General features: G+C 39.1%; 1 protein-coding gene across 1 annotated transcript in view; it reads right to left on the reverse strand.

Moving 5' to 3' along the window:
- The window catches only part of SHANK1 (SH3 and multiple ankyrin repeat domains 1), a 74,978-nt gene that overhangs the window by 35,306 nt on the left and 12,321 nt on the right, over positions 1-27,351 (reverse strand). Inside the window, 17 exon segments of the mRNA XM_032234535.1 lie at positions 3,711-3,786; positions 8,350-8,463; positions 11,208-11,374; positions 13,924-13,967; positions 13,969-14,069; positions 14,072-14,108; positions 14,110-14,127; positions 14,129-14,214; positions 16,131-16,169; positions 16,172-16,196; positions 18,165-18,236; positions 19,721-19,726; positions 22,090-22,206; positions 22,435-22,602; positions 23,510-23,661; positions 23,765-23,873; positions 25,054-25,125. Coding sequence (XP_032090426.1) covers positions 3,711-3,786; positions 8,350-8,463; positions 11,208-11,374; positions 13,924-13,967; positions 13,969-14,069; positions 14,072-14,108; positions 14,110-14,127; positions 14,129-14,214; positions 16,131-16,169; positions 16,172-16,196; positions 18,165-18,236; positions 19,721-19,726; positions 22,090-22,206; positions 22,435-22,602; positions 23,510-23,661; positions 23,765-23,873; positions 25,054-25,125 — 1,403 coding nt within the window.

A 27,351-nucleotide genomic window follows, 5' to 3' on the forward strand; every position in this document is an offset into this window, starting at 1 on the left:
TCTCACATCACATTAAAACACATTTGAATAGCAATTTTGGACCTGACCACATTTAAGCAGGAAGAGACCAAGAAAACCCTCAAGATAACTATGAATGTGCAATTCAAAGCTAGACACTTTTTTTTACAAATATCACATGCACACTATCTCATTCTACACAGTCACATTATGTACATACCGGTGAAACTCGAAAAATTAGAATATTGTGCAAAAGTTCATTTATTTCAGTAATGCAACTTAAAAAGTGAAACTAATATATGAGATAGAATCATTACATGCAAAGCAAGATAGTTCAAGCCGTGATTTGTCATAATTGTGATGATTGTGGCTTATAGCTCATGAAAACCCCAAATCCACAATCTCAGAAAATTAGAATATACATGCAATCAATAAAACAAGGATTGTACATAGAACAATATGGACCTCTGAAAAGTATAAGCATGCATATGTACTCAGTACTTGGTTTGGCCATCTTTTGCAGCAATTACTGCCTCAATGCGGCGTGGCATGGAAGCTATCAGCCTGTGACACTGCTGAGGTGTTATGGAAGACCAGGATGCTTCAATAGCGCCTTCAGCTCTCTGCATTGTTCAGTCTCATGTCTCTCATCATTCCTTGGCAATGCCCCCTAGATTCTCTATGGGGTTCAGGTCAGGCGAGTTTGCTGGCCAATCAAGCACAGTAATCTCACAGTCATTGAACCAGTTTTGGGTGCTTTTGGCAGTGTGGGCAGGTGCCAAGTCCTGCTGGAAAATAAAGGCAGCATCCCCATAAAGCTCGTCTGCAGAAGGAAGCATGAAGTGCTCCAAAATCTGCTGGTAGATGGCTGCATTGACCCTGGATTTAATGAAGCACAGTGGACCAACACCAGCAGATGACATGGCTCCCCAAATCAACACAGACTGTGAAACTTCACACTGGACTTCAAGCATCTTGGCAGTGTGTGTCTCTCCATTCTCCTCCATACTCTGGGGTCCTTGGTTTCCAAATGAGATGCAAAAGTTGCTCTCATCAGAAAAGAGGACTTTGGACCACTGAGCCACAGACCAGGTCTGCTTTTCTTTAGCCCAGGTAAGACGCTTCTGATGTTGTTTGTTGTTCAGGAGCAGTTTGACAAGAGGAATATGACATTGAAGCCCATGTCCGTGTGGTGGCTCTTGATGCACTGACTCCAGCCTCAGTCCACTCCTTCGAAAGTCCCCAACACTTTTGAATAGCCTCTTCCTGACAATCCTCTCCAGGCTGCGGTCATCCCTGCTGCTTGTGCACCTTTTTCTTCCACACTTTTCCCTTCCACATAACTTTCTTGATTCAGCACTTTGGGAACATCCAACTTTTTTGCAATTACTTTTGAGGCTTTTCCTCCTTATGGAGGGTGTCAATGATGGTTTCCTCCACAACTGTCAGGTCAGCAGTCTTCCCCATGATTGTGATTCCCTACTGAACCAGACCGAGAGACCAGTTAAAGGCTCAGGAACTCTTTGTAGGTGTTCTGGCTTAATTAGCTGATTAGAGTGGGACAATGAGCCTGCGAATATTGCACCTTTCACAATATTCGAATTTTCTGAGATTGTGGATTTGGCGCTTCATGAGCTGTAAGCCATAATCATCACAATTATGACAAATCAGGTCTTGAACTATCTTGCTTTGCATGTAATGAGTCTATCTCATATATTAGTTTCACCTTTTAAGTTGCCATTACTGGAATAAATAATTTTTGCACAATATTCTAATTTTTCGAGTTTCACCTGTACAGTGTAACTTGTGCTGTGATTCCCATATTTTGAGTAATAATTTAACTACCACATCAGCTGCTATCTAATCCTTTGATAAGCTACTGAGAAAACTAGTGAAGTTAGCAATAAGATTTCTACTATTAGAATAGCTAGTCTTGAGTAAAGGTAAGTCTATATCTGCTTAACTATATAATTTAGTGTGTGAACATTGACACTATTTACTTGCATTCTAACTTATTTCACAGAGGTTTTTTTTGTGTGTGGGGGGGAAAAGGTGAGAATCTATGCGTGAAGAGTTCTGTTGCTTGACCACTTTAGGAGAAAGAGGAATGGAAACTGGACCTTGATTATTGTTCAGAAATGTTACTTATTTTAGTCATTATTCAATATAGATTAAGATGTTTTAAGGAAAAGGAGCTGAAATAAAAATCTCAGGAAACCAAAAGAAAAAGCTTCACAGTACCATAGGCTCTATGATAAGGTGACTGCTCTACATTAGACCAACATTAAAGTTGGTTAAAGTTTAAGACTCTTAACACATATTTCATAATATAGTTAACTCACTAGTACTTAGGCCTTGAAAGAATAACCAGTGACTGGTTACACACCTATTCTCCTTTTTAAAATGTTTTTATAATTCATTATGATGCTTTCAAAGATTTAATATACCATAATCACTAGACTAGAAAGGACTTGAATCATACTGTGCAGTCCTGTTCACAATATATATTTTTCCTGGCGGCCCACTTCCCATGTTCACACCAATTCATACTGCCAGAGCAAACTAGATACATCACTCTATTACTCATGCGAACTACCACATGAGATGAACTTATGATAGTGACCAGACTCCATTCTGCAGGACTACAAGTAAGTGACCAGTTTCTCTTAATCCCTATTATAGGGGTCATGTCTTCAAGCATAAAGCAAATCCTCCTGACAGGGAAATCTTATGCAACATAGTAAGCGCACTCCTGCTTTGCTCAGTGGGGTTTCTGACAGGAAAATAGGTGTAGGTTTGCAAACTTTCTTGAACATTTTATCATGTATCAATTCCACAGAATATCCTGATTCAACCTGTGGCTGTTTTCAGATTTACTGAATTACTAAATATACAAACAAACGTATTCCTGAACCCCCTAGATCAGGGTGTCAAAACTCAAGGCCTGGTGTCAGATCTGGCTCATGGGATGGCTTAGTCTGCCCAGGAGGCCGCCTGAAAACAGCGAATGACTGGCAGCAGTGACTCTGCCAGCAAAAACGGCGCTCAGGATGGCCACACGGAGTTGCAGGAGGCTGTTGCAGCCGGAAACAGAGTTTACAAGGGCAGCACATAGAGCTCCATTTCACTGGCGAGGTTGCAGGAGGCCTTAGAAGCCGTGAAACAGAACTTGAGAGCCCATTTTCATTGGCAAAGCATTCATGCCAACCCTAGGCACCGACACGAGTGACCTCAAGCCAGCTGTGGCCATCCTGACCCTCTGAGCCAAACATAAACCCTGATGCGCCCTCAATGAAATTGAGTTTGACACCTCTGGACTAGACCCTCCAGAATAAAAATCACAAGGTAGCCTTAAAAATGCATTGGATAATGGCAATTGAAGTCCCACATATTTAGAAGACACCGGAACCGGGAAAATATATTAGGAGGAGTTTGAAATTCAATACAAAGAACTGATGTGGTCTAGATATGTATATAATGGCATCATAATAAAATAGTGACCTTTATGATCTCAATATGCCATGCCAGCCTTCTTCAACCTGGCTCTCTTACGAATGCTGGAACTGCAAATATCGAGAATTTGTCAGCCAGCATTCTGGAAGTTATAGTCCCAAAACATCAAGAGAGTGTCAAGTTGGGAATCTGTCACAACTTACCAAAAAATTTTTTCTGAAGTATCATCTGCATATCCACACATTTGTACTTTACTATCACCCCAGATGGTCCTAACTTTTGTGGATCATTCACTTCACCTAGGGGCATCAAAGCTGTCATAGGAACCAACTGTGTAGTGTCTGAAGAGTCGTTTGGCTTTATCGCTGCGGCTCTCTGCAAAGCAAAGTGGAGAGGGGATGGGATTAGAGCAGAGGGGCATATAAAAACCAAAGTAGCATTTTCTCTGGGTTTCAGGACACTTTTCCTCCAGTAGCTGCTCAGAGGCAGCATAGATTTAGGGCAGCTAATGGTGGCAGAGTGAAAAAAGATGTCCATGGAAAAAGGTCATGTTAAAGAAAAGGAACAAAAGGAAATCAAATGCATACTTTCCAACTTTCCTGTAAACTGCTGCATTTTCTCCCTAATAGTTATACAGTATTAGTTACCAGCACACATCTATTTTCTAAGACATCATGGATGATTAGTATTAATGATAATGCATACTTGAATTTAAGCCAAAGATAGCTCATTAGAGCCAGTTCTTTTCTTGGGCTTTCTAAGCCCTCTCCCATTGCATTGCTAATTTTCAGTTCCTGCTAAATAGAAAACATAGGAAAACATTATATAACTTCCATAGATTTAATATAATTTAATCCTCCCCCCTCATATATTAACTCCTCCCTTTACATCAAACCCTGCATGTGCTTGTCACTCTTCAAACAACGACTTTGACCACAAAATCTTGTCCATTCTTGTTAGACTTCTCACTAATAGCTATTATTTATGATAAGGAACTGTGTTCGGGTCTCAAATATGAAAGAGCATATTCCCTGTGTGTCTCTCTTTAACTCCAGCAAAAAAAAAAAAAAAAAAAAAAAAAAACCCAACAACTAATTCAGCAAGATAAAACTCCAAAAGGATGACAAAAAGAAGCAATGATTTATTTATGCACATCTTGAGATAATGGCTATAAATTTAAAGAGAACCCTCTTTAAATTAAGATAATGTGTTTAATTATATGCAGAAAATTACTCTTCTGGTTTTAAGTTAGCCTTCCCTGGTTCCTTGTTAAAGATTTTAAAATCCCACCTTTATTTTATTTTTATAAATATCTCAGGATAGTAACATAACTAATTCTTTTTCCTTCTTCTATTTTCCCCACAGCATTAACCCTGTGAGCTCAGTTGGGTTTAGAGAATGATTGGGCGGAAGCTATCTAGTGGCTTTCATTTCTAAGTTGGGACAAGAAACTCTTTAACTATCGTAATCGTTGTCCCTGTTGACCACAGATTCTGGGAGTTGAAATCCCAACGCATCCAGAAGATAGATGGCCAGAGAGATCTATAGAAAATGATCATGCAGAACTTTAAGGTCCCTAGTTATCCTCTTGCCTTTAGTTCCTTGACCCCTTACCTAGTCTTTGAGTGAGCACATATCAAAATAGGGCAGGAATGGGAAGCCTGTAACTTTCCAGATATTTCTATATAGAAGTTTGCATCACCATAGAGTCTGGCTGGTCTGCTGAAAATTATGATTCATGACAGTGGAAGGGTCACAATTTCTCAACTTATGAGAGAGAGAGTGATATATATATATATATATTATATGATATATATATATATATATATATATATATATATATATATATATATATATATATATTAATATATATATATCACTCTCTTCTGCTACTATTAGTAATGCTTCACATGCATCTCTCTGAAATTCTCCAGCTATGAAACTGCATACTTTCTATAGTGAACCTTAAGGCACAATATGTGTATAGGCTGCCATTTCACACACTGCAGCTGGTGTAGCTCAAGTGTTAAGTGTAATCACATATTGGACAAATACTGTGTATTTAGTATAACACCTTTTTGTTGTGTTTTAAGTATTATCACCAGATCCAGGCTGTGAAAATTCACTAATAAAAATATCAGTCTGGATTTCAATGAAATCTCATGACTGAGGAACAACTACATAGTAAAATATTTTGTCTGGAAACTTATGTGGAGAAGATTTGAAAACAAAAGCCAAAGAATATTTCAGTATATGAAGTGTTATGCATTGGAAGCTCATGTGGTTATATGTGTTCTTATATTTGTTTTAAAATGTTCAAGTGCACATGGCAGACAGAAACAATACTACGCTGTAAGCAGCATTCTTTAAGCAGAATGCATCACTGCAAAAGATGTCCAACTGAAACGATTTTTGTTCCTGTCTTCTTTCTTTCATCAAGCTGCTATTGTGGAAAAAGTAATCAACTGTTGATCCTGTTAGGAACTGCTCATATCAAACAACTCATTTTATCCATCCTTCCTTCCTTCCTTCCTTCCTTCCTTCCTTCCTTCCTTCCTTCCTTCTAAAACCCAGCATTTTGAAAGAGAGTCTATAGTGGAAAAATAAACAGATTTGAGCAAAACTGCATTTTGCATATGTAATATTGCATATTGTAATCTACTCCTATGGTTTTCAGGTATCAGACATGTAATATCATAAGTTCTGAAGTTCTTTGGAGGAATTAAATACTACAGTATATTTTTGATTGGTATTAGTGATAATGATAATTTAAAGTGATGGCAGAGGGGAGGAGAGAAAGAAGTTAAAAAAATTAACAAAAAGAGGCCCCATTATGCGCCCTGGAGAATTCTGGGAGCTGAAGTTCACACATCCTAAAGTTGCCATGGTTGAAAAATACTAATTTAATACCTTGCAATAAAGGCTGATTTACCATTTCTCTTTCCCCACTTCTCTTTCTTCCCACCCGCCCGACCCCAATAAAAAATGGGAATATTCTGGAACAACTTTCCTCCATGAAAGGCAGTTCTATTTTGATGTATTAAGAGAGATAATGTGGCCCTAAGAGGCTGAGAGAGGTTAGCAGGGATTTGGTTTTGAGGTTCAGTGTTTGAGCTGCTTTTCCACCTGGCCGTTCAAAGATGTTTTTATTTTATTTTATTTTATTATTTTATATGTAGTCCTCAACTGACAACAGCTTGTCACAGTTTGTCACAGCTTGCCTCCAGAGATTGTAAATGCTCCAACACTGGAAGTTTTGAAGAAAAGATTGGACAACCATTTGTCTCAAATGGTATAGGGTGTTTCCTGCCTGACCAGGGAGTTGACTAGAAGACCTCCAAGGTCCCTTCCAATTCTTGTTATTCTATGTTCTATGTGTTATATTTCAGAGGTATAACCCATTTTATATCATAGATGCCCATTTCCCCCTACCCACTGCCAAGGATGTAAGTTATGTCAGGCATTTTCAAAACCTCTCCTGGAGATGGAACCTACTGAAAAAAATGCCCATCATCTCTGATCAAGACCCCAAAAAAATAAATAAATATAACTGTATAAACCTTTTTTTAAATCTTTATGATAATTCTCAAATTCTCACGGAGCCCTGGAGTTCTGTGGACACAATTTGAAATTCCCAGGCGATATTGTGATTAACAAAAATGATTACCCGTGGGGGGGGGGGGGGGGGGGATAATTCCAGAACAGCCATGAGTGCAAAAAAAAAGTGGGGGGGAGAAAGGCTCCCTTTTCTGTGAATGTTAAACCTAGTCATAATCCAAGAAACTTCTAGGAATTTGCTAGTCTAACCTTCTCAAAATGATGAAAGTATCATAGGTAAGAAATGGAGCAGTATTGGCAAAATGGCCTTTTGCACAAATAAAAGTAAAAGTTCCAATAAGTTATTATGTCCTTTGATAAGTTACTCCATTCTATTACCTTTCCCCACCAAGCACAACTTTAAAAAATAAATAAATAATAGTCAGTGCTCACCAGACTTGTTAATTCATTCTTTCGTAGATTTTTTCTTTCTTAAAAGACTTCTTGTATATTTACAAACTATGGGATTTCCACTATCCTGTTGCTGCCTATCCTTGGTACATGGGGTGGTATATTGTTCTGACTACAGAAAGTTTCAATCTTGAAAAAACTGAATTTGTTATTATGTGTAGTAAAAATTCAGGAAAGTGTCCTTTAAATGATATGAAACTATTTAGCATAATAATGTTTTTTGATGGGACAAAAATTTACTCCCATTTCAGGAAAAGGGATACATATTTTCATTCAATGAAGAATTCGAAACAGCAGAAGTGAATTGCCCTGTGTGTGTGTGTGTGTGTGTGTGTGTGTATGTATGTGTGTGTATGTATGTATGTGTGTGTGTGTGCGTGTGTACAGTACACAAACAAGGGAACAGCTCAGGGTGCTGGTGATCATCTCTTAAGTACTACATAACTTGATCTTTGCTGAGACCCCATACTCCAAGCAGAAGCTGCCCATTCAACACTGTCTGTACAGGAAGATTGTTGAGATCATCATTCCTTGTAGGGTCTACGGGATTCAGAGGCAGCATTCCCTGTGGAACGTCCCTTCCTATAAAACCATCCTCCCATTAGACATAAGAACTAAACCCCCACTTTTAAGAGTTGGGGAAAGGGTTTTTTTTTAAGATTTTTTTTTCCAATAGGGAGTGAGTTGAGAGACGATAAAGATACCTGAGTTTGGGATGAATCTTTGTTGCCTGATGTTCTATAGTGGTATGACATTACGTAATACTTTAATTGCTGATTGCTTTTATTTCTGACATATTGGTAAATTCTGATCGTGTGGACGGTATTGTAAAATATTTCTATCTTCTAAGTCTGACTTAAGAGTCAGGTGATTGAAGCGGCATAAAAGCACTTGTAACATATAAATAAAGGCATCATCTGGAATACCTACCTTGCTTCCCTTCCTGGACCTTGTTGGGCACTTCCTCCACGCAGTCTGAGGGGAACCAGCCTACACGACCCTTTACCTGTCCCTCCCAGAAGCCGCCTTCCCCAACACTCAGCACTGCAAAGGAGATAGGCATTGTTAGGGGCATAAAGAAACTAGGGGTTGTATGAGGGTAGGCCAGCGGTTTTGTCATTTCCCTATGCCAGTTTGGTACAAGAGCCTAGCTCAAATCTACGCCTAGCAACATCTATCATCCTTAGGTGATCCACAGTCTTTTTGGCCTATTTTGGCCTAGAAGATTATGTGCAGAATAACCGAGTTTAATTTGCTGCTATTTTTTAAAGCATGGACTATTTTGAAGCCTGTACTAAAATCTTGCCTTGAGATTTCCCAGAGGTTCCCAGATTCCAGCACTCTTTGTTGAACAACAATTTGACTGTCCGTTGAATCTTACTTGCCTGTTGATATAAGGATACAGTCCCCTAACATACCTTACAAAACCAAACCTTTAGTGGGCCAAGGACCCATTAGCTTTGCCTCGCCAAGGAAAGGAAATGACTGATGAACTCAGCAGATATGGCTGAGTGATGGAAGAGGATAGCATTGCGGCTCTTAAACTCTGCCACCTGAGCCCCAGCGCATTGTAGCACAGAGTGCTTTAAATGAAATTGGCTCTTTTTCCTATTGCTTTTTCATATACTGTAGACAATCCATCATCTTCCCTTTGCATTTTTAATTTTGTTCTACAAAACAGCGTAGGGGACTTGCAATAATTTGCTCTCATGGGAGGGAAGAAGGAGGGAAGGGTTAACTGCAATGGAAGCCTTCTGTTATTAAACTCACTCATATGTGGCCACTGCCATAATTGTGTTGTTCTAAATCTTTGTTTACAGTTCCTCAACTGGAAATAAATCGGTCAACAAAAAAAGGAACATCTCATGGTACGAAAGTCCCACCACTATATGTATTAATATTCCTCCTCCTTTATATATTAAATCTGCAAGAGGCCTTTCATCTTCTGCATCTGATCACCACTTTATTCTACTGGAAGTGAAAACCTGAAACCAGGCCTCTTATCTTAGGATGTGTAGTATCCCGCCGCTCCATAATTTCATAGATTATCTGCATAACCCATCAATTAGGGAAGAGCCAAGAGCACCAAATAGCTCTTAGCAAAACAAGAGATCACTTGGATATTTGTAGAGGCAATTTGACAGTTTACTAGGCAGAGAGCAGGAAAAAGAAAGGGGCTGAGAAAGATAAATAAATTTGGTTCCTGTAATATCCATTCTGGGATTTGACCTTCACTGATAGTGTCATGTCAGCTTTTATATCTGAAGAAACATAATCATTCACAGAAAAAAAGTCTTCTATTCCTGATTTAGAGAGTGGATTTCTGGCTTGTATTTTTAATTTGAATCTCAGGTTTCCTGGACCTTATTGCAAGAGCCACAATCTTAAAATGAAAACAATCTGAGCATAGATATTCAACCGAACACAAATAAAATGGAACAGGGTTTTTCGGGGGGGGTGGGGGTAGCACCATGCTGAGAAGTTTAAGCAATATAAAGGTTTTTAAAAGAAAAGATATAACTGAAGGGATAACTTGCTTTCTCTCAGAGTTCTACATACTTTAGGAGCAGTATTCAAAGAATCAGTAAATCAGAATTGGGGTTCATTATGCATTATTAAGATAACTTAATCGAACATCACAGTCTCTGCAAGTGAAAAGGCCTTTTAATTTTTACTTCCAACGTTAAAGGATAAAAAGAACCATGAAATTATTTTACCAGACAAAACCGCAAGATTCATCTCTGCATCGCTATCTAAATTATCAAGATTATGCAAAAACCCTCTGGCCTAAGACTCTAGAGATCTATTTCCAATTAGGTTAGAAAGTTCTGGGTTAACAGGACAAATATATGAGCTTGGATAACACAACTTCTCATCTTTCATTAGAATAATGCAGATTATCCTTTTTTTTTCTATATCAACCCTTCCTCATTTTACAAAATTCTAACCCTGCGTACTATTCTCTAGACACAGATACACACAAAGGAAAAGGCCATAACCACTCACATGTAGCTGGCTGATACACCACCAAGACATTGTAAACACCAACAAGAAACCATGTACACAAACACAAGCCAAGCCTCACAAATAGCCTGGCTTTAAGCTGAGCCAAACACAAGGTTCTCAAAGCATGAAGTAGGAGGCAACCCCCCACCCAATTTAGAGAGGTCTAAGTCCTTCCTACCCTCAATCCCACTTCCATTTAAATGTGTGTATATACATCACTCTTTGGTTCCATATCCTGTTAAGGATTAAGTATGGTTTTCCTTACTTCGGTGGGATGAATTGTATGCATGTTTATCAAAAAACATGTGGAGCAACTTCTGTTTTTAAATGTCCTCACTTTTCTCACTTTTCTCTCCATTAAGTCTTCACCTGACCTACTTCCCTTGGCAGAACATTCTAGATGGTGAAAATCAATAAGGCTTGAAGGATTCAAAACAACTGAAAGGGATGGATTAAAGATTCTTTCCTGCTGCCCTTCTCCGCACTTTAAAGAAAGTGAAGGAGATTTTGAGAGGTCAAGTCAAAGTGTCCTGGACACAGGAATCTTGCCCAGACATCTTCCATCAGGTGATTCTCAAGAATCAGGTCTCCTAATTTTTTAAAAAAGGAGCTTTCTTGGAGAGGACCAAGTTTCTTACTCCTTCAGGTCAAGGAGGCTCACTACAAACAGAGTTTGAGAACCTCTGTGCTAAGCCAAATGATTTCTCCAAAGAAGCTGAACAATATTGTAGACTCATGAAGAATGCCTGGACAATCCAAGGGTGTGCACAAAGATCACGTACCCTTGATCTTCTCGCCCTTGCTGATGGAGAGCTCACCCTCACCCTGGCTTTGGTAGGGTTTCACAGCCATGAATGTGCGGCCAGGCACAGCCGAATAAATTTTCCGCTTCACACCTCGACTACTCAGTGTACTGCTTCCAGCAGATTCTTTCTGGTAGCCACTTGAACTGCCAGGGAGACGGAGGGAAAAAGAAGCCAACATAAAAGCAAGTACAATACAATGAATTACTTTGGACTGCTCTTCACTTTTACAGAGAAACCATGTTTTCTGGCTTATTCTATTCTTTTACTGTAGTTCTATTAGAGGTAAACTACAAGTTAATTTAAAAGATGCAATTTCATCTTTGTTTGAAATAAGTGTATGCTGAGTGCCAGATCTGGGATTATAGTCTCTTTCCATGATATCTACTGAGAGGGCAAAAAGACAAGATAAGATGGTGGTTGCAGCAGCATAACAACCCTTAGTTCTTTGTAGTTGATGATGATGTTCTTCCCCTCAGATAGTCTGTCCACTTTTCTACTGATGAAGAATATTGATGCAATAACATTAGATTATATATCGCTCACAGTGCTTTTTACAGCATTCCCTGGGAAGTTCATAACATTAGCATATTTTCCCCAGCAAATCTGAGTCCTCATTTTACTGACCTTGGAAGGATGAAGACTGAGTCAACCTTGAGCTTCACCAGGATCGAACTCCAGGCAGTAGGCAGAGTTTGCCTGCAATACTGTATTCTAATCACCTCTGCGTCACCAGGATGAGTTCTGCACCTATGTTCCTTTAAATGTTGCTGCACTACAACTCCCAGTGGATTTAGTCACCTTACTAAGTGGTGAAAGATGTTAGAAATAGAGTTCAGCAACATCTGGTGAGCTGCATACAGGTATTCCTTGACTGTTATGCAGCCTGGAATTTCTTTTTGTTTTTGTAAATTATTTTATTTATTTAAAAAATTAAAATATAAAACTCTAGAAGATTAAAACAAAAACAAAATACCCAGCAACAAAAGAAAATGCAAGAAATAAACTAACTAAATTGTATGCATATTATCCCCTGTTGAATACTGATTGATACATCATTGCAATATTAATTTCAAATCCTTTACAAAACAGGCCCAAAAGATTTGTAAACGATTAAATCTATTTGCAAATTACTAATCTATCATCTATATATTATATTAATGACAAAACATTAATAGGAAAAACAATGATAAAAAAGACAAAATTAAAAAGTTCAAAATTCTCTATTACAAACTATTGTTGTAATCAGCTCATGGAAATTTTCCATGCCATCTTATCATCCCAAATCATCCCAAAAGTTAATATTAATTCATTTTGGATCAGATGTCCAGGTTTGCTTTTAATTCCATCTCGTATCAGTTGTTTGTCTGATTCAATCTCCAAAATCGGTTTACCTTCCCAATAAAGCCAGATAAAATGTGTTCCCAAGTATATGTGATAAATCCATTTCCCAATCTCCTTTGATCCTCTGCATTATTAATATTACTGTGGAAGTTTTAATTGTTGAATTGTTGTAAATCCCCAGGAACTCTTGGCAAAGGCAACTGAAGTAACTAAATAAATAACCAACTATAAATACGTTTTAGGTCAAGATGCTCTCTCTGTTAAGAATTCAGAATCTTGGCTCCATGATAATTCTTTATTTTCTCTTGCAACACAACCTCTGAGAATAGTATTTTTTTTTACATCACAACTTTTCAAAGCAGAAAAAACTTTTTTGATCACACTTCATCTTTGAGAATCTTTAGATTCTGATATTTGTGGACCTAACTTTCTTCAGACAAAGTCTTAAGTCATGTGTTCGATCAACCACTCTAAAAACCAAATGGAAAGAACCTAAAAAATGTAGTTGGACCTAGAACTAAAAATAATTCTAATTTCATTTCAGTTAAATTCAATTAAGCAACTTTAAGTTGAACATACCAGATTCCATTTTACTTAGTAATTTCTTCCATTGGCCACATCAGAATTAACAATTTATGCCTCTTAGGGTGTTTAAGTGAAACATTTTGGTTTTAGAACCCAGTTCCCTTCTCCCCCTCCCCCCAAAAAACCCCCTAAGAGCTGGTATTACCATTGGGGAAAAGCTTCAGGAAAAAGATAAGTCTTTCCTTAATAAAATAGCAGGAAGAAATGCAACAGCTTAACATATTTTGAAGTAAATAATTACATGAAGTTAGGAGAAGCAAATATTTTACAGAAAGAGAATATACTTTTTAAAAGCTATCCCATTTAGAAGTTGAGGTTTGCATTTGTTTTGTTTTAGGTTTTTTTTGGGGGGGTTGTGCTTTTGAAGCAGTGAAGTCTGGGAAAATTAGATTAGAATTTAGCTTTCTTTTTATTATTTGGGTCCTTCAATCAGCAAAATAGGTATTGGAAGCTTATCATTGGTATTTGAGAGTAGAGGCAAGGAAGGGAAAACCAGGTCCATTCTAAATTTGAACATAACTGGTATGATTTTTGGAGACTTTTGGGGGGAGGGGGTGCAGCAAAAGATGAGGCTGAGAAACAATGCCATGCTCCATGGATTTCCCACCCCTAATTGCTCTCTCTTATATACATACACCACTTAACATAAACCCATGGTGAGTGGATGACTTAATCTTTAACTCTTTCCTCTTCTACTAAACTCATCGGATCATATCTAATTATCCAAACCAGTTCTGAAGCTTCCAATATGGACCTCCAGTCTTACCTGGGCCGACCACGCTGTTTTTTGGCCTCATCTGTGTGCCGTCCCCCGTGATGGCGAGCGACTGCGAGCACCACGGGGACTGCTAGAACTGCGCAATGTTCCTGTGGTGATCTTCTGGCCCTGGACTGCAACTGTGGCAGGTGGATAGATGGCTGGGCATAAAGCATCCAGTCTGGGAGGTTCAGTGCTGGTATCACTGTTGGCTTCGCAGCAAAGTATGTGGCACGGTAAGGTTCTGAGGGCCATCGCGGCGGCGCCGACTGGCATATTGGGGAGTCTCCTGAAAAGGGACTAAAAGAACAGTAATGTTAGTAAAAAGCTAAAAAGAAAAACAGGGAGAGCTGATGATGGAGAATGATGATGCTGTGCTTTAAAATAGTGGAAAATCCTCCTTTGAATCCGAGGAGGCCAAAGCAGGGCTTGAAAAGAATTTCTGTTTTCATAGCTCAGGCTAAACTGTCTACCCTGACCCTTGCCTACCTGCTGATGAAGATATATGATACCCATTTGTTCATTTGAATCCTTAGATCCTTCTGGTTCTTGGCTTTGCTGAGAGAAGAGAGAAGGGGGCATCAGAGAAGAGTGCACAGTGGTTAGAATGCAGTACTGCAGGCTACTTCTGCTGACTGCCAGCTGCTTGAAATTTGACAATTCAAATCTCACCAGGCTCAAGGTTGACCCGGCCTTCCATCTTTCTTAGGTGGGTAAAATGAGGACCCAGATTGTTGGGGGCAAGAGTTTGACATCTGTAAACCACTTAGAGAGGGCTGTAAAGCACTGTGAAGCAGTATATAAGTCTAAGTGTTATAGCTATTATGAGGGTAGCTTCTGATTTACAAATATGAAAGTCCTGAAAGTGAGAAACTTAAGGAATGTGAAAGGAGGACAACCGAAGAGGAAATAGGCTGAACAAGTATTTGCCAAAATATCCTTTGCAGACCCTCTTTTCCCTTAGCAGATCCATACTATAATTGCTTGCAAGCTTATAGCTATGAGTAGGTACTGGCTGCATAGTGTTGCCAGTTGCAGGAGGAGGACACAAAGCTGGTTTATATTCCAACAGGAGGAGTTGACTGGAGGTTATGGATCTGGTAGATGGCATGTAGGTCTGAAGAGGGTGCAGAATCCTCTTAAAGGGGCCCCAAAGCAGAGAATCATTAATGCTAATTGGCTCTGATGTTGCATGGTGACAGTTCAGGTCACCAGGGTACTGAACATTGGTTCTACAAGAAGCTAGGAAAAAAAACCCTGGAAGACACTTTGGTGAGGGCAAGGTAATTATTTGCTTGAGGAAAAAATGTCAGGAACACAGTGCAGTAACTAGGAAAGAAGAGCTTTGGCACTGAACAATACACCTTCTGAAAGAAAAGCAGGCTCTCTGTCACAGAGTCCAAAACATGTCAAATTCCTGTCAGCAAAAAGAGCTAAGTCACATACTAAAAACCCCAGCAATACAAAGCCTCAATAATAAGTGAAATTCCTAGCTGCAGCCATCACATTTTCTTATTATTCTCGTCTCCCTAGAGATAAGGCAGCAAAAAGAAAGGAATGGTACAATCCATATTCTATTGTACTCATAAGGACTTTTTAATTGTGTTTATTATTGTGTTTATATGATTTCTAGCCTACTTTACTAACAAAAATAATCCAAACATTGCCAAATGAATTTAGAATGAGACAATAATTTTTATAGGAGGGAAAAAGCAAAAGGCAAAGTAAACATCACCGATATAAAAACCAGTGGTACAAAAAATGCTTTAAGCTACATTTAAACTGTTTCAGTTCCAGGGTGATTTTCCCCATATCTCTCCACAAAGAACTTGGAAATTATTAGTTTTGTCTAAGTTTCTGAAATGTTTGCTAGTAATCCTTAGCTTCTCTGGAGAATGACATGTTCAGGGTTTTTATTTGTATATGTAAGTTTGGAAATGTGGCGGATCAATAGCTGTCATATGTACAAAAGCAGGTAATCTTTGTTTAGCAACCACAATTGGAACTAGCACTCAGTTATGAAGCGAAGCAGTCACTAAGTGAAACCACAACTGCATTTACGATCTCACTACAACTTTCATAGACTGAATGTGAGGTTTGTCTGTAAAATTACTTTTTCATTGCCCTCACAAGTTGCTAAATAAAGTCACTAAGCAAGACTACCTGTACTTTTGCAGAGCGTTCACATCAGTCTCCTTTCCTCAAATCAAACTTACCTACATCTGAATCTCGATGGCTTTTGATCAGCTCCCCCACTCAAAATTTCCTGCAATGACTGCAACCTAAGATAGAAAGAAAATGTATCCATGTAAACATAATCTTTCGTGCTCTACCTCTTTATATATATATATATATATATATATATATATATGTTGGTAATGTGGAACTTGGAAGTGCCAAGATGACTACCAACCCCCCTCCCAAAACAGTACAATTTTAAAACTCCTGAAATCTTCTTGCCCAGGTATGAAAAGTGGCCTGAAAATGCTGCTGTCTTATCTCTACATACAGATAGTCCTTGATTTGTAACCACAATTGGGATCAGAATGTGCTTGTAAAGTCACATGACCATATTGCTTAGCGGCAGCAATCCCAGCATTCCCTCTTGCTGTCATTAAGCAATTCCATTGTCCATTAGACAAGGAACCCCCCCCCCTTCCCCAATCTAAGCCATTCTGGGCTTGCTTCCGCCCAACCAGAGAAGTGGTAAAGATAAGGGACTTCCTTATCCAACTCCCCCATCTTCCTATCTTCCCCTCGTCGCTGTTCTTTTGGCCACCCTGCACTCTACCTTGGGGCTTCTTGGTGTGTTGTGACTCTAGGATTACAAGAAACCTGAGCACAATACAAAGCCACATCCACCTCTGGAAGCCTCAGCCACCCAAGCAGTGAGATGCAAAGCCACCATGCCCTGCAAAGCTCCAACAGCCCTGTGCATATCCGCAGTAAGCCTGGGAAGCTCCAACAGCAGCGGTCTGGGAAGCCAGCAGCATGGCGCAAAACCAAAGCAGCCCAGAAAGCTCCAGCAATGTGGTGAAAGCCATAGCTATGCCAGGAAGACCCAGCCACCCCAGCCCAGAGACCCTTATCGCTCTGCATTTTGAAATGCCAGCTAACCTTCTCTGTCTTCTTATTCCCACTGCAGATGAGGTGAGGAAAAGGTTTTGACTCTACACCTGGCAGCCGCTAGCCACATGCGCCCATGTTTTCCAGGTCTCCAGCTGCCTTATGAAGAGCAGAGTCTGGGCGTGCTTGGCAGCAGGTGGGAGCAAGAAGATGGCGAAGGTCAGCTAGGGCAGCAGGATTCTAGAGTGCAGGGAGCCCAAATGGCATAGATGGGGGAGAGATAAGTGGATAGGGGCAATTGAAGCACCACTGTGATCGTAAGAGTGAGCAGACTCTCTTTGTGGGTCCAAAGACATTCAGGAAATAAATGTTGATCACGTGACTTGGGCGCGTATGTGTTACAACAGCTGCAACTTCAGGGACTAGCCATACGTCCCTTTCTTCAGCGCTGCAGTAACTTTGAATGGTTGCTGAAGGATGTAACTCAAGGACTACCTGTCTGAGAAATAGGTACTGAGAATCCCTAAGAAACTGGGTATTTCTCAAGAGTGATCTTTAATTCAAGCTGGGGAAGATGACCATTCTGCTTCAACACATCTGACTAATACCAGATTGGCAAAGGCTGGCAAAAGCAACATCCATGCTTACAAGGAAAGACTATATGCAGAATCTACCTTCTGATGTCTTCAATACCTTATTTTATTCCAATATCATCTGAGTCCGATGTTGAGCCAATGCTAGGGGGACATGAGTCGTTCTCAGTTTTGGAGATTTGAGACAAGGAGAGGATAGGGCTCTACTCCCTCCTCCCAATTATCTCCTACGTCATACAGGTGATGGTATTCTGGGACTGCAGTACTAGTGACAACTTTGGGACCTTAGTGCCAAAATCAAGAATTTTATAGAAACTGGCAAGAATGTATGTTACAAATGTACCAATTTCCTTGAGTAAATATGAACAAAAATTGTACTGTGATGTCTGCAAATTGAGACATAGGAGTCATGACACAATTACTCCTTTTCCTAAAATATCAAATTAAATCTACAAACACCCACATTTAGAGGCTCTAATGCAGAAGCACTAGAAAAGAGGGAAGGTCAGGGGCTCTGCCCTACGATGCCTGGGATCAAACTGCCAACATGCTCTGCTCTTAATTCTCTCTTGGACTCAGCTCACTGCACACCTGGAAGGCAGTTTGACCATGGTTGTTCTTGATCTCTTTGTTAGCTCCTCGGTATAACAGGATTCGGCACAGCTTTCCTGGGAAATAGAGAGGGAGAAGAGAGAGGAAGAGAGCCCAAGGAGAAATACATAAGAGACATCTTCCATGTTTTTAACAATTTCAGTGGACAGAGGGGAGAGTATTAAGAATGGACTTTTTAGGAATGGGGCTGACTTTGGTTCTTTTTACTTTCAGTGCAGATTAAGTCTGTACTTCTTAAATGTATATTATATGTATATTATGTTTCAGTATATGTATTTTAATATATATTATACTATACTGTACCGTACTGTACTATTTTTCTCAAAATAAATTTTGAAGTTTGAACTTTTTGGGCCACATTTGTTAGCCTTAGAAAAATAATGGCTGCCATGAAGAGGATCACCTGTCACAAAAATGGTTGCCATGGGGAATGGTGCATATCCAATTACAATAGATTCATTTCACAAAAAAATAATACTTAGGAAACTGAAGAAAATGGAAGGCACTGATTTCTGATCAAACTCTATATTTTACTTCCTAAAAATGTCTCTTGGTCCATGTGGGTCCAAAGACATTCAGGAAATAAACTCAGCAGGGAGGTGAATTCCAATGCTTCACTATGAATTAGTCCCCATTAAGGGAAATTAACATTTAAAATGAGGCTGGCAAATGAGAAGCTAAGAATAAATGAAGTAGATTGATGATTTTGTCGGTTTTGACAATGGTAAACCTAAACAGATCAAATTATTCTTTCCTCTTCCTCTTCACTATTACACACCTACAAACCCTGCATATATGAGAATCTCTCATTATATAGATAGGGCATAGTGTGACTTGAGCATTTGGCCGAAGATGTGCAAGATTTTGAAAGACACTGGAAATCAACTATGTGTGAGCTGGGCAACCATAAATTAATTAATTAAATAAATAAATGAACACAATTTAAACAACCGAAATGGTGGCTGTGCATATACAAAATAGGCATGATTTTAATCTTATAGTTATGGCTCCCATGTTAATTTATTTGACCATTCCTGTGAACAGCTCTCCTTGGATTACAATTCTGGGCAGATCAGTATTTTTCAAAGCTGAAATCTGGAAAGGAAAGCTGCATTTGGGTGGAATGCAGTACTAATACTAATATTACTGGAATGCTTCCAAATTGGCCTGGTTGCCTTCAAGTTGTTTTCAATATCCTCACCCTCACAAATTGTAATTGGAATATGGAAAGTGGAGGATGGGGGAGGGCAGAATCCTCTTTTTTATGTTCCTTTAAACCAGCGGTGTCAAGCTCAATTGTGTCACAGGCTAGATCATCATGATATATCTTAATTGTTTTTGCATTTGTAGAACCGGAATGGGTGTGGCCTGCACAGGATGCAGTGCTTCTCAACTTGGCAGCTTTAACATTAATGGACTTCAATTCCCAGCATCCCCTAGCAAGCATGCTGGCAGAGGAATTCTGTAAGCTGAAGTCCACACACTTGAAAGTTGCCAATTAAGAAACGCTGCCCTAAAACATAATCGTAAATGGCTGTTTCCTGTTCAGTTAAAGGAAATTTCTCATGTTATCAAATTCCAGAGTAAATCATCAATTCTACGGGAATAGATTATTGGATTTACTGGCATGACTTTTTAATATTCAAATATGTTTTGCAAATTTGGAGGTATACACATTTAAAATTCGAGCCATTTGGTGTAGTGGTTAAGGCTGAGGTTAAGGGTTGTTGACTCAGCCCTTCCATCCTTCCGAGGTGGGTAAATGAGGATCCAGATTGTTGGAGGCAATATGCTGACTCTCTAAACCACTTCGAGAAGGCTGTAAAAGCACTATGAAGTGGAGTATAAATCTAAGTCCTATTGCTATTGCCATGGCACTGGACTAGAAATCAAAAGACCATGAATTCTATTCTGACTTAGGCACAAAGCCCTCTTATACCAGTCAGTTCCACTCAGCTTACAAAAGAGGCAAAGGCCATTTCCTTGCCAATAAAACTATAGGGACTTGTCCAAACAATCTCTGAGAATTGGACACAATGAAAGAAAAAATTAAAATAAATAAATGATCCTTCCTTTTCCATCTAAAGGCAGAAAATCCCAAAGAAAGCAAATGTAGATTTCCAACCTAGACTCAGATAAATTGTATCCTTTAGTTTTGATGGTGAATGGAAGATGATGGAGTTTAGAAAAGGAATTCATAAGGTATCTGTCCTCTGTCTGATAAAACTAATTCATTAAAAATATTTCTAAAACTTTGGAATAAAGAATATGGTATGCCGTGCACAGTGGTGAAATTCAATTTTTTTTATTAGTGGTTCTGTGGGCGTGGCGGGCGTGGCAGGGGAAGGATACTGCAAAATCTCCATTCCCACCCCACTCCAGGGGAAGGATATTGCAAAATCTCCATTCTCACGTCACTCTGGGGCCAGCCAGAGGTGATATTTGCCGGTTCTCCAAACTACTAAAAATTTCCACTACCGGTTCTCCAGAACCTGTCAGAACCTGCTGAATTTCACCCCTAGCCATGCACTGCAGTGCTAATGGCATCAACATCTACTATGAAAGTTATTGTATTGTTATTTTTATAACTAGATGCTATGTGAAATGCTGCCATGATACAAATGAGTATACCAAACTATAAGAGGACATATATTATAACCATTCTTTATAAATTATGTCTAGAATGAAAGAGTGGCTTAATTCCACACTGTCTGACATATAAAGGAAGACTGAGTGAAAAATCTCAAGATAAGCTGATTTATTTGGGGGAGGGGGAAAGGAAGCAAATGACAGGAGGGAGGAGAGGAGGAGACACAGATGTTCAAATAACATTAATAAAGTCAATCTAATTCAATTGGTTTCATTTTATCTACTTGAATAGATTGTTGTACTTCACAATATATGAAGAGTTATTTGCAGAAAAGATGGGCTAAGGGAATATTAGTTTCTTGCCAAATAGTTCTGGTTACCTGATTGTACAATTCCAAAGATGATAGACTAAGTGAATCCACAAATTTATGAGGGTTTGAGGACAATGACAGCTAGCGGTCTACCGGAGATAGAGTGTAGGCCGGATCCATTGTAAAATAAGCTACATATGTGATGCAGGTGGTCAATATAGCCTTCCAAATTTTATACAGAAAAATGGTTTCAACTTCATAATAGTTTTTATCTTCCATGGGACAAAATTGTCTCAGACATTTGACACAACCATTTGTCTGAAATGATTTACCTGCTTAAGCTTAAGCAGGGGATTGGACTAGAAGACCTCCAATGTCCCTTCTAATTCTGGTATTCTGTTTATTTGGGGGGGGATGTAGGAAATTGTCCTAGCAGGTAGAATAATACATATATTATTCCCCAATTGTGCAACTTACTGTTATTTACCATCCAGAGTCACATTTTTGCAATTTGGTGACAAAGCATATACATATGTAAACCAATCAAAATACTACACCCATTAGATAGTTTAGATATAGAGGGGAATTAAATTGGCAAAGTGAAGTGCAAATATACACAAGTGCAATGAACGATGCGGATATTACCCTCACTAGAGAGATTGCGAAATCAATTCTATGTGAAGGCTAAAAGTACTTGTATTGAGAATAGCTACAATACAGAATCTTGCTAGTTTACTTCTATTTTTCCTTCTCTATTTCTTATACCCACTGAATTAGGGAGACATTGACATTGGAGACACTGACATTAGGGAGATCTGCTTGTCAATATTATCTCCAGAACATTACTTCAGCCCCTTTTGCCTAGATAATGGTTCCAGCATATCATTGTCAAGATCATCATCCTTACTCTCTACAACAGGAGTCCTCAGCAGGAGTCCAGACTTCCAGATGCTTTAAATCACTTTATTGATTAATGTTGGAGTGTAAAAATTAATCATTCTTACCTTGTTGTAGAGTGCACAGATGTGCAATGCTGTATTCCCGGATGCATTCTGTGCACCTGGCTCAGCACCATAAAAGAGCAGGTGTTCCAAATGCTGGGAGTTTCCATGTTGGCAAGCCTGGTACGTGGAGAAGCAGAGGTCAGGAATGGAAGGTCTAGGGGTAGATGGTCAGATGGACATGTGCAAGTCACAGCCACCCCCCTCAATCTTTAGACTTTAAGCCAGCCCTAGCAGGAAACACATACAGGGCATAAAGTGGGTTGCTAGTTTCCTTGCCCACACAATTGAGTCACCACGCATGGAAATTTGGGATGGCTGGATTTTGACTGGTATGAAGGACCTCACCTGGTGTATTTCTTGCCAGCCATTCTCATCAGTGGTGCCAATGTAGGCTCGATTGTACAGCAGAAGTTCACAGCAGTGTGGGTCACCTCCAACCATAGCTGTATGGTAGAGTGGGGTCAGTCCACGGCGGTCCTTATAATTGGGGGAGCCACCCAGGTCCAAGAGTGCCTGTATAAGCCACAGAGAAAAATATAGCTGAGCAATGGCAGCATCAGTCCAACATTGCTTCCTATCCTGAGTAAAGTCAAACTTGCTCTATGGCAATTTTGGGGGTATCAAGCAGCATTAGTGGTAACCCATAGACCCGACCATGTTTTGTTTTTTTTTACTTTTATTTTTAAAATCCGTTATTTCAACTCACAATGCCTCCAGAAATTGTGGGTGCTTCAACATTAAGAAAAGATTGGACAACAGTTTGTCTGAAATGGTATAAGATTTCCTGTTTGAGCAGGTGGATGTGTGAACTAGAAGACCTCCAATATCTCTTCCAACTCTGTTATTCTATTAACTTTTTCCCTTTTGTGAAAGGATACCTGGATGAAATCAAAAGTTTGCTTCCAAGGGTGTCTTTTGAAAAAAATGATTTATTATCTTAGGAATAGGTTTCTCTGTTATTTCTCCAAACTGCAATAAACAGCTTACTCTTCCCCAAGTATATTAAACCCAGGATTTCTTGAATATTATCTCACATTCTGAAATTCTTGCCAAGTATGTTCTATGAATCTACTGATGAAAAAATTGCACACCTCTTCTCTGTATTTATAAGAGCCAATTTCCCTGGATTATTATAATTGTTTTTTATCTTAATTTTGGGTGCTATGAGAGAGATTGAGAGGGGGAGAGGGAGGGAGTTTGTCTGTCTGTCTGTCTGTCTATCTGTCTCTCTGTATCTATCTATCTATCTATCTATCTATCTATCTATCTATCTATCTATCTATCTATCTATCTATCTATCTATCTAATAAAATGTACATTATTAGTTGACTATGCCAATTGGCAGAAAATTAAAAAGATTTCTATGTGCTCCTTTCATCCTTGCCATAATCTCCAAGCACAAGTTAGCATTTGACTTTACCATTAGGGCTGAATAGTGGTGAGAACAGACAGCTCTGTGAAGTGCTGTGGCTCCATCTCTTGCCCGGAAATCTATGTGGGCACCACCAAGGCACAGTAGCCGGATCACATCAATGGTCCCATCTAATTGGGCAGCCAACGTCAAAGGTGTTTCTGCAGAGAAAACCTTGCATTATTACTGTGGGGAGGAATGTTGTGTAGCTGGCATCCAAAGTCATTCTTCCCTCCCTCTTTGTGTCTCCCAGATGGCACTTACCACCGGTATCAGAATCATGATAGTTTGGATCGAGCCCTTTGTCCAAGAGCCGTGCCACTTTTTCAGCTGCTCCATGTTGCACATATTCCAGGAACTTCTTCAAACCCGTCTGGGGAAAGATTTGTCAATTATAACCAATGAGGATTGGATGGAAAAACTACAATGTAGGTTTAAAAGAGGAATAAAGCTGAGCTCGACCAAAAGCTCAAGCCATTCATAACTTCTTGAGGCTGAATGAATTTTAGTTTAAACAAAGAACAACCTGTCCTCAACAATCCTCTCATCCATCATGTTACCGCAAACAATTGTCTTTAACTACAAGCTTCATTTTACTTTTTACAATAATTATGTGTTTATTTGTCTGCCTCCAAAATGTACTAAAAAGCTTACTAAAGCTTGCCTTAAAATTACTAAAGATTGAGGGGTCCTTAATGCTCTCTGAACTTGCTTGTTTTCTTGCAGACATTTCATTAACCTAACTAGGTAGTATCATCAGTGCTGTTTGCTGTCAGTTTATATTCTGGTGTCTTGCCTGTTTGTGTGGATGGGGGTTGTTTTAGAGATTCTTTTGTTGGGCTGTTTATTGATGGCTCTTTGGCAGTTCTTTGATTGAGCTATTGCTTACTTGATTGTTGGTCTTAAGTTAACCTTGGAGTTAATCTATGTTGATCTAGGTGCTGATTACTGGTGGAAAGGTGCTGGAGTCTTTTTGTTCTCTTCTGGGCTGGTTGATTGTGTATAGATGTTGTTAACGTCTATAGGTCTATTTATTCTCTGGCATTTTTGGACTTGGCCTGATCTAGGATTGTCACATTTTCTCAATTGAAACTATGGTGAAATCTACAAGTTTAACTCCTTTATTTTGGAATTTGTTAAAAAAAAACAAAGAGAACATTTCAGAGTCAAAAACAGGCAATTTGCTGCAAAATTCTGACAATATTTGGGGAACGTTCGAAGATGGTACAAGGAGCTATAGATTGTCTGTCCCTTACTAAGCAGAAACATCTGCTAGCTGGTATTCTTCTTTGTATTAAGTCTTATTAATGCAGGCATGTCAATAAGGTGACCAAACAACCAGCCTGATCTTTTATCCTTATTAGTCTGCTGGAAGGCTAGTACCTCTTAAAAGGAGCAGGGAAGATTAAATAAAAAAGTAAACTCTTATACTTTGTCTTATTTGCATAATAGACATCTAAAAGGACAGGGCAACTTTACATATTGGATGATAATTCAAAAAGCTGGGATTTTTACAGCCAATTTAGATTCTCTCCAGAGACTGATTTTCTCACCTTTGTGTGAAGTTTTGCTAGCTGCTTCTCATCAAGGTTGGTTTGCTTGTATACTCGTGTCTTGTAGCGGAACTGTAGAGAAGATGACAATAAGAGGACCAGAGAGAAAGGGGAGGTGGGGCATTGACTGCAGCTGTACACAGAATGGATGTATTTGCAGCCTCGGTTAAAACATGAATGAATATAAATAAACGTAAATAAAATGATGGCTTCTTTCTCCCATAGAGATGCTACCCATTCATGGCATGTTCGAAGGCTAGTATCTAATTCAACTGAATGGCACAATTCTGCAAATTTAAAGCACATAATAGATTCCTTCTCTGGCACCTTCCGGCATCCCTTTTTCACAAGACAGCAGATGCAAACACCTTGATGGATTGCTTACAGGTGTGTAATCACAGTTGTTGCCTAAACATTTTCAGAATCCCAGTAAGCATCTGTTTGACTTGGGCAGTTGCCACTCTCTTTCCCTGCCCTGACGCTCTCCCTCCATTCATTAATTTTCTTGGAGTGACACTCTTAACTGGCATCAAAGGTCCAATTTTTAATTTTCAGCGATGCCCAATAATTAGTACTTTCCTGAGGCAGAAAATCAAAAGCACAGTTGGATCCAGCAGGTTTGGGCTATTGGCTAGATCCCTCCAGTATTTCTTGACAATATGGAATGGTGTAGAGGACACTTCATTCATAGCTTCACCTAAATCTAAAGCCATTCCTTGTTCTTTTAGTTCAGAGTTGCCCAATTTGTAGGCTGCATATGATGTCTGGTACATGTTTGGCATCCCCCTAAGACACCTCCACCGTATCAGTTCCAGAAAAAGCCTGCTTTTGGGAGTGGCGGGGAGTGGGGGAAGAAATGGAATATTTTTTATTGGTGTCCTAAGCTTTTTCAATCCATTACATCCCTTAAACCATCAGTGATACCATCCCGTCCAATAAAATTATTTTTTCGGGTATGGAGTTTACTCACCAGAAAGAGGCATCTGCAGGGAAGGTCAAGAGTGGGCAAATGACAAAAGGAACATCATACTAATCTGATGCGTTGCAATGCATAGCTGTGATTCAGTTAAAACTTAGACAAAATTAATGATTGCATACTGCTGAAATGTATGAAAAATGCTGAATTCAGAACACTATATGGGCTTTTAGCATTTCTCCACACTTTTCCATGAGTCCCTATGGATAGAAAAATGAATGTCCAGTTCCACCTCCTCTGAGCATTACAGCTTTAATTTCCATAGATCTGAAAGAAATGCATCATTTTTGAATATTCATATGATTCAGTACCTCCCACTCTTCAAAAATGACTCAAGACAAATTTATATTTCCAGACCTTAGCTAATTTATCATTTTCCCTCTGTTGTCTTACTTTGTCCTTCCCACTCTCCTGCACTTCATGCATCTGATTAATCATATTGCAAGTTTACGGGCAAGGCTTCCTTACTGTTAATCTGATTATTACCAGCCCTTCAATCTCATTGAAGGTTTTAACAGGAATTAAGCATGACTAACTTCTAGATCCAAACTGTTACAGGCTGTATTTGACTGTAGCTTAATAGAAGGCAATTACAGTTCTGGAAAGAAACACATCCAACTTTCATCATTCCCCTATATTCCATAATTTTTCAAAACTCTTCCACATTGTAGGATCAGTTTCTTTGTGGACCCAAAGATTGTTAGGAAGATGGATACATAATCTTGGATGTCCAACAAAAGTTAGATATATTTGATGCATTCTTCTTTAATCTTGAGATTAAAGAAGAATGCAAAGAAAATAGATAAATGTTTAACAGCATTGAGCTTTAGTTTCTGTAATTTATAAAAAAAACAAAACCAAGTGGCTGACCTTAGGCTTGTGAAGCAACTGGCAAGCAAGAGAAAATTTGCACATACAGGTAGTCCTCAATTTACAGCAGTTCATTTTGTGACCATTTGAAATTACAACACTGGAAAAAATGACTTGTTGCAGTTTTTCACACATATGTCTTTTGTAGCATCCCCACAGTCATATGATCAAAAATTAGATGTTTGGCAGTTGGCTCATATTTATTATGATTGCAGTGTCCCAGGGCCATTTGATTCCCTGTTGCAACCTTCTGCCAAGCAAAGTCAATGAGGAAGCCAGATTCACCTAACAAGCATGTTACTAACTTAACAACTGCAGTGATTCACTTAAGAAATTGTATCAAGAAAGGTCATAAAATGGGCCAAAGCTCACTTAACTGTCTCGCTTAGCAACAAAAATTCTAGACTTGGAGGAGGAGCCAATGTTGCGACGAGATGGTTGTATGGTCTCAA

The sequence above is a fragment of the Thamnophis elegans genome, chromosome Z (assembly GCF_009769535.1).
Source record: "Thamnophis elegans isolate rThaEle1 chromosome Z, rThaEle1.pri, whole genome shotgun sequence".
NCBI classification, from domain to species: domain Eukaryota; kingdom Metazoa; phylum Chordata; class Lepidosauria; order Squamata; family Colubridae; genus Thamnophis; species Thamnophis elegans.